Source organism: Oryx dammah, unplaced genomic scaffold, assembly GCF_014754425.2.
Source record: "Oryx dammah isolate SB20612 unplaced genomic scaffold, SCBI_Odam_1.1 HiC_scaffold_29, whole genome shotgun sequence".
Lineage (NCBI taxonomy): Eukaryota > Metazoa > Chordata > Mammalia > Artiodactyla > Bovidae > Oryx > Oryx dammah.
Genome location: NW_024070213.1, coordinates 68,289,125 through 68,301,667, shown reverse-complemented (window position 1 = coordinate 68,301,667; position 12,543 = coordinate 68,289,125). Strand labels below are relative to the sequence as shown.

The 12,543-nt window shown below is 42.2% G+C and overlaps 2 protein-coding genes across 4 annotated transcripts in view; both read right to left on the bottom strand.

Annotated features, from left to right (window-relative positions):
- Nucleotides 1-6,324, bottom strand: part of TBK1 (TANK binding kinase 1) — a 44,855-nt gene extending 38,531 nt beyond the window's left edge. Inside the window, exons 1-2 of one of the 2 annotated variants that reach the window (XM_040233374.1) lie at nucleotides 6,255-6,324; nucleotides 3,744-3,861 (exon numbers count right to left, since the gene is read on the bottom strand). In XM_040233374.1, the coding sequence (XP_040089308.1) occupies nucleotides 3,744-3,830 (87 nt within the window). In that variant the 5' untranslated portion in view covers nucleotides 3,831-3,861; nucleotides 6,255-6,324. The remainder of the gene's footprint in view (nucleotides 1-3,743; nucleotides 3,862-6,254) is intronic. The other variant, XM_040233375.1, reaches the window with a different exon arrangement.
- A 4,621-nt stretch (nucleotides 6,325-10,945) lies between these two features.
- The window catches only part of XPOT (exportin for tRNA), a 42,287-nt gene continuing 40,689 nt past the window's right edge, over nucleotides 10,946-12,543 (bottom strand). For both annotated transcript variants that reach the window (XM_040233370.1, XM_040233369.1), the window contains exon 25: nucleotides 10,946-11,030. In XM_040233370.1, coding sequence (XP_040089304.1) covers nucleotides 11,004-11,030 — 27 coding nt within the window. In that variant the 3' untranslated portion in view covers nucleotides 10,946-11,003. The remainder of the gene's footprint in view (nucleotides 11,031-12,543) is intronic.

Below are 12,543 nucleotides of genomic sequence, written 5' to 3'. Positions count from 1 at the left end.
CTGTCTTTGAGGACCTGCACTCTTCCTGCTTTGAAGCCCTCTCTACAGCTTCTCACGCAGATTAACCACCTATAGAACCACCTACAGCTCGTCACCCTCCTCCCCTCACCTTAGAATTTCATGATCTTCTGAAGACCACTGAGCTGTCTCACAAGCCTAGTCTTACGTGCACTCTGTGGAGACCATCATCTGTGTGATGAGATCACTCCTCCCTTTCCCCCGGGCTCCCTCCACACCAAATACACGTATATTCTTTCCAGAGGAAAAGACCCACTGACTGTTTTCGGACAGAATGAAATGGAACAATTTAACCAGGGCTCATTCATACTGTTTTACCATTTGATCAGCCAGGATAAGAACACTGTCAAATCTACTACCACCCAACAGAGAGATTTTTCCTGAGGACACTTGTCTTAAACTCAGTCTGAAATGCGGGGAATCCTGAGAGAGGAGCAAGCAGGGGAAGTAACAGAATGCCACCATGTGTCCACTGTGACCAAGGCCAGTGCTCTCCAGCCCCCTGTGGTCTACCACATACCCCTGAGCCCACCGGGACACGTCACAGCATGGCCCAGTTTCCCTCTATTCAACTGCACAGTCACCTATCAGTCACCGTCCTTACGTCAAAGCACTACGAGTAATGTTCAGAGATTCACAAGTACATGTATATACAACATGCAGGTCAACACGTCCTTCCTACAGCTCTCCCCTCTTTAACTTCACCTAGTTATCACATGCATACACACTCATCCACACACGGTAGCAGCTCCAGGCAACTTAATGAAAAAGAGACTAAGTAAGTAGGTAAACTTTGTATGGGGCTTCCCTGGTGGCTCAGACAGTAAAGAATCTGCCTGCAATGCAGGAGACCTGGGTTCGATCCCTGGGTTGGGAAGATTGCCTGGAGAAGGGAATGGCTACCTCCTCCAGTATTCTTGCCTGGAGAATCCCATGGACAGAGGAGCCTGGCAGGCTACAGTCTATGGGGTCACAGAGTTGGACAGGAGCAACTGAGCAACTAACACTTTCACTTTCATATTTTGTATAGGGCCTCCTGGTAGCTCCGTGGTAAAGAATTTGCCTGCCAACTCAGGGGACATGAGTTCAGTCTGGACTGGGAAGATCCCTTGGAGAAGGAAATGGCAACCCACTCCAGTATTCTTGCCTAGGAAATCTCATGGACAGAGGAGTTTGGGTTACAGTCCATGAGGTCATAAACAGTTGGACACGACTTAGCAACTAGTTAATGACAACAACAAATACTTTGAATAACAAATAGTAAACTTAAGGACCTGGTCACTCCCGGCAATAACATAAAAAGGGTTTAGCTAATACAATTAAAGATCCTTAAACAAGCAGTAATTAAGGGCAAGCAGGATTTTGGGGGTAGAGTCCAACTGATGTCACTGAGAACAAATATGGTTTCTCAAAACACATTTTGAATACTAAACTAGATGTTGGCAATATTATAAGTCAATTCTTATGCCTCTCAAATCCTTATTTGAGGTTTTTGAACTCTATTGGCTAAAGAACATTTTTACTTCCTTTGAAGAACTTCAGGTCGTGTTAGGGTAGTCTACTGTAGTTTGTTCTCATTCACTCATTCTTTCAGTCATCAAGCATTTATACCACCTACTAAAAGTAAGTACTAACATGAAGGACACTGGATATCTAAGTAAGGAAGAAGGAAGTGAAGTGAAGTCGATCAGTCGTGTCTGACTCTGCAATCCCGTGGACTGTGGCCCACCAGGCTCCTCCGTCCATGCGATTTTCCAGGCAAGAGTACTGGAGTGGGGTGCCATTTCCTTCTCCAGGGATCTTCCCGACCCAGGGATCGAACCCAGGTCTCCCACATCGTAGGCAGATGCTTTAACCTCTGAGCCACCAGGAAGCCCCAAGGAAGAAGGAAAGGCACTGGTAAATAGAGATATTTTGGCTCAGACGGTAAAGCGTCTGCCCACAATGCGGGAGACCTGGGTTCGATCCCTGGGTTGGGAAGATCCCCTGGAGAAGGAAATGGCAACCCACTCCAGTACTCTTGCCTGGAGAATTCCATGGACAGAGGAGCCTTGTAAGCTACAGTCCACGGGGTCACAAAGAGTCGGGCACGACTGAGCGACGTCACTTCACTAGCCTCAGGCACTTTAAATGCGCCTCCCTCAGCTCCTATCACTACTGAACACCTGTCACTCCCTCAGTTGCTAATTTATGCTCCTTCCAATGCCACCTTGCTACTGAACCTAAAACTCTTCGTGCACAGGAACTATACTTAAAATCATTAAAATTCTGATGATTTTAATAAATTCTGTGGCTAAAATCACTAGGTCCACTCAAAGTATCTGACATAGACCAGGTGATTATTAAAGTCTGATAAGTTAATTTGGGTCACAGGAAGACACAGGGTCAGATGTGTCTCACTGCTAAATTCAGTGCTGCCACCCATTTTCTCTTCTTGGCACACTGCACAAAACAAAAACAACCTCTAGGACAGGAATATCCAAGGCTGATCACCATGAATCTGATCAAGGACTGGAACATGTGGATAATTCTAAAAATTGGAGGTGAAAAAAAAGCTAAAAAACTGTACGACACTTCTGATTCACTCCCTAAGAGCCACAGAGGAAAGAGCACCCCTCTGTGAACACTTACTTCATTGTCTCAGACAGAATTGACTGGTGGTCGGTCTCAAGGCTACAGAAAAATATATAGAAACTCCTCCTTACTAAAGTGTTTTGAGCTCCTGGGCTGAATTCTTAGTGCTGAAAAACTAGTGGATGATTATTTGCATCATAAAAGGATGTTTTTATTCTATTATTTTTCCAGCTTCCTTCCCAGAACAGAAATTTTAATGATTTTAAATTTCTTCATTTTTAAATGACTTTAATTATCTTTCATTTCATTCTCCAGTATAGGAGCTGACATAGAGTCCTTTCGGTTCCTGAAATGCCTCTGGGATTAGCCCTTTTATTCTATTCCCCCTTGCACTACCAGGGCTTCTCTGGTGGCTCAGACGTTAAAGCGTCTGTCTGCAATGCCGGAGACCCAGGTTCTATTCCTGGGTCGGGAAGATCCCCTGAGAAGGAAATGGCAATCCACGCCAGTACTATCGTCTGGAAAATCCCACGGACAGAGGAGCCTGGTAGGCTACAGTCCATGGCGTCACAAAGAATCAGACACGACTGAGTGACTTCACTTTCACTTTCACTTGCACTAACAAGTTCTGATTACCTCATACCAGGATATAGCCCCACACTGCCATAAACCTGGGCTCCTTGTTGATAACTTCACTTTACACCAATCTACTCTGCAGAATGCTGGTTTACTTCAAGGGCAGGAAGCCTTACCACAGCACAGCAGAATCATCTGTGGGTTTCCCTCAAAAGTTCCCATCTGCTCCTCACCACACCTCCCTCTACTGCCTCCTACCCCAAATCACCGCTGCACTGAACTCTGTCAGTGAGATCACTCTCTACCACAGGAGGACCAGGTGGAGGAGAGAGCCAAAAGGCCAACACTAATTTTCGCTAGTTCCTTTTTTCATACAACCTTCTGTTTTTCTCCTTTCCCCAGCACACGACCTCTGCCACCACTAGGTAGACAGCACTGCCTCTGACATCAGCAATACCTTAAATAACCACAAAAACACACACTCTCTTTAGACAAAATAATCAAACCCACCAAGTGGAAGCGTGCATCTCAGAAAACTACACATACAGTGCTTTCACAGAATTCTCCGTACCAACCTTATGTCTTCCACGAAAGACATTTGCAGTAGCTCCTTGGCCTAAAATATCAGCTAAAAGCCACAGATGATTAGAAGTGCTCTGCATCTCGGTGTGGTCAGGCGATCCTCCTGTTACACTAAGAGAAAAGAAAAAAAAATTGCACGCTTGTTTTAAGGGAGTAATATATTTAAGAAACAAATGTTAGCTACTTTTAGTCTCAAGAAAGAGCACCTATATTTACTGCTAAACTGAAGTGTACCAACAGTCCAATAAAAATCTAACTTTCCAGCAATATTAAAGATTAAAATGCTGTGTGGGCTCTGAAAAAGCTTTAACCAATGACATCTTATATATTCAGTTTAATTCACTTATTCACAGGGCTGGAAAAAATATCTATTTTCTTTCTAATTTTTTCTCTGTCAATGAAAGTGATATTTACCTCCTTAAAATGTTTTGAGAGATTAATCACTGATGCATCATATTTTAAAGTGTTTAAATAAAATAAGGTAAAATACAACAGTAATATAGAAAAAAATAACTTTGTTTCTTTCAGGTGCAAGGCAACACTAAGCAAAACAATTGTTGCCACTACATAACCTTTCCTAATTTAAAATTTCCTCTACCTGGAGCCTGGCAACCAGGATTCAAAAGAGATCTTTCAGCCACAAATTCTCAAATTAACTTAAGGATAGTTTTTCCAACCTCCAAATATATAAATACACACATACTAAGTGTATATTAACAAGTCTTAAAAAATAAGCAGGGGAGACTACGCACGTTTAGAGGCAAGAAATATATGGAAAAATCTCTGTACCTTTTGCTCAATTTTGCAGTAAACTTAAAACTGCTCTAAAAAAATTAAGTCTATTAAAAAAAAACAATACCCCTATCCTTGTCCTTCAATATCGTAAAACTGTGTATCTATAAGGATATTGTAAATATTTGTGCTCCATGATGGAGTAAAAATGAGGTATGCTAAAAGCATAAATACTTGTTCTACCATGCCAATCTAAACCTGATGTAATGACACATTCAATCTTAACATCCTTTCACAGTAAGTCAGAAATAGATATTCAGGAATGAATTAATGAATGCCAATATTCCAAGTAGGGTTAAGAACACAAAGAATGGGCAGGGTCCAAACTTCAACAATCTTTGATATATTAAGATACATAAATATAATTTTACCATCTAATTCAGATAATTTTATATACAGTAATTTATGGGAAATAAGCAGTAAAAATAAGATTCTGTTTTCAAAATATGAAATACATTTATCAGTTACTGATATAATAAAATTCTCAAATATCTTTTCAATAATACCTTCAAGTCTTTCTCAAGAATGAAAAGCTTTCCTAATTAATGTAACTTTGCTGCTTGAGCTAACTATAACTGACAAATAATATCATTAGGTACCTGTGTGCATCTAATGAGTAATAGAAAACATATTCATCAGCTAAGATATGGTGCTCTCTATATGCAGATATTAAACTAAGGTGTCACAATGATTGGGGAAATGCCTTTTCAAACTATCTACCAATTACCCCACAACAACAGCATGCTAAAACATGACTCAGCACACCTAGAAGGTGCTTGCTATATCTTTTGAAAATTTTGACACAACATAAGCAGGCACTCAACAAGTACGAGATTGGTGATCCTGCCTTAAGTCTACTTCCTTATACCGTCCAAAATGAAAGTTACCATTTGTCCATACATAAAACCGGCTTGGTGACGCCGCGTATGGACAAAGTTCCAGGATTTCCAAACTCTACCACTACGTGAATCATTTATTAAACATAACATTCAGCATTCTACAGCGAAAAAAGCCGGGCTTCGGTTACGCACTGACAATTATTGGGGAGAACTTGTTTTGAGGACACCTATTGAAAACACCCGGGAAACGGGCTGGAAAATACACTCGTAAGCCATTTACCAAAGGAAACGTTTGGGAATTTGCATTACATGTATGTACATTAAAAACGTCTTCGGCTTCTAGCTTCCGGTGAGCCAACCCCTGCTGTTTTCATTAAAACCCTAATGACATGTCTTCTTAATCGTCTGAAAAATCAGAACGATCGCGTTCACGCTCGGAAAGACAGCAGAAAGGAGCCAGTCTAACTCCAAGGGAAAGGGGCAGGGATGCCCGCCTGCCCGGGCGGCCAGGGCCCAACCCCAGTAACGGATACATCCTCTTTCTCGGTGCCCAACGACACCAGACCCGTGAGGGCCCGGGTCAAAGGGCCGGCCATGGGGCGAAGAGTCCAGACGCAGCGGACCGGCCCGCGCGACCATTCCGCCCGGCTTCGCACGCCCCGGACACCAGGGAGGCGGTGTCCGCCCAGCCAGGGTCGGGGAGGGCTCGGCCTCGGGTCCCGCTAAGCTCCTCGGGTCGCCCGCCCCGCCTCCGCCCTGACTCAGCACCCCAGTTTCCCACGGGGGCGGGATTGCTTCTCGCGGGCCATGTCTGGCTCCGCAGCCCGTGCCCCACGCGTTTGCAGCCCCTCCGCCCGAGCCGTCCCCGCTTACCTTGTCCGGTCTCCGCCACTCCACCACCAGCGGGCTCCCGCGGCCTCCCTGCGCCTCAGGCCACTTCCGGCTTCGCAAGCCCTGGACAGAGGCCACGTGACCGACGGCCGGCGCGCGGGTGCGCGTGCGCACCCCCGCCGGATCGGCCTGGGCCTCAGCCTCCGCCGCCACGGCTGCTCGCACGGCTGGCTCCGCGATTTTCTGGGACGAGGAGCCAGGAGGCTGGGTGGGTGTCTGAGTCCGACCCAGTCCACATCCACCGCCTGTCTTCCGCTTACTCTGAGGGTAAAGCTGGAGAGCCCTGCGCGGTGAGCGCAAGAATTCAGATTCCCACGCGGCAAATTCTGCCGCGTCCCCCAGTGCAGTGATGGTGGGTCAGACAGATAGGGACCGATGATTACGAATATATAGTAATCACAGCTGTGCAGAATACTGACACGTGCGAGGCCATGCTTCAGGGATAGATTCGTACGTATTTTAAAGAAGACCACGTTGGCTGCAGGGGAGCCAGATTATTGAATGTAAACAAGCTCATTTAATTCCATCTTTTTGGATGGTATTTTGGGCTTCCCGGCTTCCCTGGTGGCTCAGAGGTTAAAGCGTCTGCCTCCAACGCGGGGGACCCGGGTTCGATCCCTGGGTCGGGAAGATCCCCTGGAAAAGAAAATGGTAACCCACTCCAGTATTCTTGCCTGGAGAATCCCATGGACGGAGAAGCCTGGTAGGCTACAGTCCACGGGGTCGCAAAGAGTTGGACACGACTGAGAGACTTCACTCACTTTCGGGCTTCCCTGGTGGCTCAGACGGTAAAGTGTCTGACTGCAACGCGGAAGACCCAGGTTCGATCCTTGGATCAGGAAGATACCCTAGAGCAGGAAATAGCAACCCACTCCAGTACTCTTGCTTTGGAAAACGACAATAGTGGAGAATCTAGGGACTAAAATCAGGTGACCTGCAATATTTGTGCCGCTGAGAGCTCAAGCAGCTATTCCCTAGAGATCCCTCTGGCCCACTGACAGCACTGCAACCTTTCTCAGCACTAGAGGCTCAAGAGACTGCTGCTGCTGAGGGATAAATTCCGGAGGGAAGGAGGAGGAAGGCGGGAGTCCTTTCCAGGTGAGAACTACAGGAGCCAGGAGTGAAAGAAGGAAACTATGGCAGAGTGGTTTAAGAGCAGAGGCTTTTGGATGGAGCCGACCTGGATTGCAGTCCCAGCGCTTTTTGCTAATGATGACGTGCTGTGGTTCATGGGGTTGCAAAGTTGGACATGACTGAGCAACTTAGCTGGCTTTAGACAATTTGTTTTTTAACCTAAGCCTGTTTTTTAGGGCTTCCTTGGTAGCTCAGAAGGTAAAGAATCTGTCCGCAATGCGATAGACCTGGGTTCGATCCCTGCATGGCAAAGACCCTCTGGAGAAGGAAATGGCACCGCACTCCAGTATTCTTGGCTGGGAAAATCCCATGGACAGAAGAACCTGTCTGGCTACAGTCCATGGAGTCGCAGAGTCAGAGACGACTCAGCAACTAACACTTAAGTCCTTAAGTGTGTTTTTATCATATAGCATAGGTACAAAACAGAGATAACAAAAGTCCACTATAATGTTACAAAGGAATTTTCATTATTAAACTTTTAAACAATGTTTAATGATGGAATCATTCTAACAACGATCTATTCACTGCTTACAATTCCTACTAATTTTAGTTCACCCCTATCTAATGCCAAGGAGGCCTTGAGTCCAAGTTCCTTACAACAGTATAACCTACATCTCAAAGTTGAATGGGAGAAAATGTGATTAGCTGAAGGCCTTGATTCAAAATGTTTACTGCATTAAGTGAGGAACACTGAAACACTTTTTCTGGAAGATCAAGCCATTTGTGAAGCATTTAATGTTAGTATTTAAGATTTAAATAAACTTTAGGCCCAAAACTATACCAGGCCTCATAAAACTTATAGTTCCATAGTTAAGACATCAAATCCGTCTTCTTGCCTCAGTGAGGCTTTGTTAAGGTGAGATTCACCCTTGAGACAATTAATTATTGGGGTGTTTGCTTTTGGAGACTGTTATACAATACAGGTAAGGCAATTTATGATCAAAGTTTCCTAACTGCTATGGCTCCCCCTATGTGAAGTGCTCTAGACAACCTCAAGGAAGGAAGGTGTGAATTATTACACATTAGATAACATGAAGTTTTAATCTCTATTATAGATTCTTAATGCCCCTGTTTTGATTTCTCTCAGTTCTCAACACTTGTGAATCTTCTGAAGGGCTCTAAAGAGCCAGGAAGGAAGAAGGAGGTGTCACCTTTACATATATGGAATAAACAGTACAGTAACAATGGCTATTGGGGGCTTGCCAGGTGGCTCAGTGGCAAACAATCTGCCTGCCAAGCAGGAGACTTGGGTTCAACCCCTAGGTCAGGAAGATCCTCTGGAAAAGGAAATGGCCACCCACTCCAGTATTCTTGCCTGGAATATCCCATGGACAAAGCCCAGCAGGTTACAAGAGTATATAAAATAGCATGGGGGTCACAAAAGAGTCAGACACCACCTAGTGACTAAACAATAGTTATTATCAATAAGCAGATGCTGCAGTAAGCTTTTTTCATGTTTAACTTACTGAATTCTTAGTTATAGTTACCATTATTTCCCCCATTTTACAGATGGGTAAACTGGGGCAGAGGAGAGAACTTGTCAAAGGTTCTAAAACCAATTACTGGCATAACTGCTATCTGAACCTACTGAATCTGGATCCTGAGCCTGTCTAAGCTCTTAACTACTATGCTATGCAATTCAGTATACTCTGAACAATCAGTTCAAAGATCATTGCAGCATATGCAATGATCTCTCCCACTGTACAGGGGAACTTGTCAAAAAATAATAGCTCTCACTCATCTGTTTTTAAAATTTTTATTGAAGTACTGTCATCCCTTAGTCCACAGGGGATTGGCTCCAGGACCCCCAGATACCAAAATCCTTGGATGCTCATTTCTTATATAAAATAGCATAGTATTTGCATGTAATCCATGCACATCCTCCCACATTCTTTAAATGATCTCTAGAATACTTACAATACCTAATACAATGTAAATGCTATATAAATAGTTCTCAAGTACAGCAAATTCAAGTTTTGCTTTTTCAAACCTTCTGGAAATTGTTTTTTCCAAGTATTTTTGATCTAAGGTTGGTTGAATCCATGGATGTGGAACCTGCACATACAGAGGGCTGACTATAATATACATCTCATTGACCCATTTTTACAATTAACTGTTAACTTAATTTAGCACCTTTACTCTAATATTAGGAAAATGTTTAAAATCGTTTCTGGAATTAACCCCAGCAGAATATTTATGTAAAATTAAGGATACAATTTTAGGGAATTTAGAAGACCACTGAAGCCCATCCATGAAACCTCTAGGGACCACATGGGCCAAAGGTTAAAAAAGACCCTTAGCCACCCTAAAACCTTACTTTGGAGTTTGGAATTTAAACTTAAATGATGATTATAGTAATTCTGCTGCTCAGTGTTGTCCATCCTTTCTTAATTTTCCAATAGTACTGCTGGTCTTACCGTCTTGGTTTCTTACATGAAAGTGAAAGTGTTAATCACTCAGTTGTGTCCAACTCCTTACAGCCCCATGGACTATAGCCCGCCAGGCTCCTCTGTCCATGGAATTCTCCAGGCAAGAATACTAGAGTGGGTAGCAATTACCTTCTAAGGGGATCTTCCCGACCCAGGGATTGAACCCAGGTCTCCCAAACTGCAGGCAGATTCTTTACTGTCTGAGCCACCAGGGAAGGTTTCTTGCATCGTTATGAATAAAAATGGGGGAAGGCAGGGGAACTAAACCGGCAGCTACTAATAAGCATTATAAACACACAGGTATATTGTGCCCTAAGTAAATCCAGTTAGAAAATATTAGATTTTTAATTCTATCAACATATGCACACAGGCTTTTTGTAGTGCATTTGAAAAAAGATTCTAAATTACTTAATAGAACAAAGTAGGATATACTCTTTTAGGAGCATAATTAAATAATCCAAACACTTATACAGTATGTGCAGTCCTTTAAATGGAAGATCAAGGAGAGATGAAAAAATAAGGCTCAAGTATTTAAAATAACTCCAAAAGACTTGATATATTTCACTACGTAAAATTTATTTGCTTTTTTTTAATAAAAAATGTATAACACCAGCACCTACTCTTCAATCAGTTAATTTATGAAACCGTTCTGTTTTGTAGAATACACATTGGCATTAAACAGTTTAAGGAAATGTAATAGCTATCTACAAAAAAGTTAATTTTGATTTTATTCCCCCCATTTTTTTATGAGTCTGCACACATAAATGAAACAATTTATGAGTCTGCACACGTAAAACAAAAATTTAAATTTTCAAACATTTTATATTCAGTAATGAAAAAGAAATACACTGTTTTCTTGCTATGGTCTTTATAAAGGACTTAAAAGTTTCAAGTTAAAAAAAAAGGTACTAGGATAACTCTGCTGTATCTTACAACAGCATTTTTATATAGAACGATTTAATCGGCATGCAACTTCTCTATGTTGTCACATACCTGTAATTTAGGGGAAATTACACCCATTTTACAGAAAAAAATCCCAATACATATACTGCAATAAGCTCAAAGCAATGTTAAAAAGACCAGGGTGAACAGCACACAAAAAATTGTTTCTTTATAAATTATTAACTGGAATTCTTGATCATGAAGTAGGCACGGGGAGATCTAGTCCTCAGGGCTTTGCTCTCTGGAAGAACACCTGTAAATAAGGTATTAGTTCACTTAGTACTGATGGCAGATGATTATCACCTTTTACCTCAAGAAGGGCTCCATGTTACTGGGTGCTAGTCACTCTTCTAAAACATTTCATATACTCCATAAATCCACACATAATACAAGCCAAAAACTTTCTCTTCTAGACAACTTGGTAAAGTCTAGAGATAACTAATGTTGCCACTACTCAATTGGGAAACTAGTGAAAATATGGTGCTACCTCCAGTGCTATCAGAGTCAAGCAGTGAGAGGAAAACACGCTCTTGACAATGGTTTGCTGACTGGCACTACTGTCAAAGTTAATGCTAGGAAATTAAATTTTGAGGAAGAAACAAGTCAAAGCTAAAGATAGCAGGTATTATCCCTTAATTATTTATTTGATTATCAAAAAAGACTTCCAATTTAACATCTAAGACTTTGAATGTGTAGGCTAGAGGCTGTGCTAAGCACTGACTCAGTATTACTCCCTTCCATAGTTGGGTTCATGTTAAGTAAGCACCAGAGTAAATAGAAGGCAGTAAACTCATTATGGATAAGGACCACATTTGTCATTGTATCTGTAACACCCAGTAGATCAGACATTCATATAATAATTATTAACTATCTACTGACTAAGTGGAGAGAAAAGAATCATCACTATATAAGCAAAACATAGAGGCCACGATTAAGATTAGCCTTGAAGAATGGGTAGAATTCCTAAAGGCAAAGAGTGCTAATAAGGCAGAATATTTGAAGAACAGCAGGAATAGTAAGGGATATTCCTGCAAGAGAAAACAAAAAGGTAGTCTGAGCTCAGAATCTGAAAAAAAAAAAAAAAAAAAAAAAGCACCTAAATGCCAAATTAAAAGAATTTGTTACTGTTTAGTCAACAGTTAAGCCTATGAAGATCATGAAGAAGAGGAATGAATTTCAGAAAACTTTTCAATGTTTTCAAATGGATCAGCTTGGATAGAACAAGGGAAGGGAAATCAGAGTGTTCTTAGAGAACAGAAGCCTACACCAGAGTGGCGGCAGGGGAGACAGAAAACAAGTGAGACAGTGAAGAGGAAACAATCAGCAAGATCTAAGGATTAATCAGACAGGAACAGAGGAGGCTCAAAAGAAGGAACTTCATTTTTTTTCCAACTAGAAGAATAACGCCATAGAGAAGCTGCGCTTGGGAGGAAGACTATAAATGCTGTTGGGATGAATATACTTAGAGCACAAGCCTCCTATAATGTACCTAGACCTGCTGGAACAGATACCTCTAACAGAGTTACAATTTATTTTTAGTCCTTTAATCCAGTGTGATGATCAGTTACTTAACAGAGGTTACTTCCACAGGTACTTTGCTTTCATGAGGAACTGGGAAAAGGGGAGGGTTCCCAATGATAAACAGTAACTCTCTTCTCATAAACTCTTTGGTCAGTTTAAGCTGACAAACTATTACTAGGGGAAAAACTGGCAAGGGAAGATGGCAGAACCAAAGTTGAAGGATAGCACACTTATTTATCAGTGAA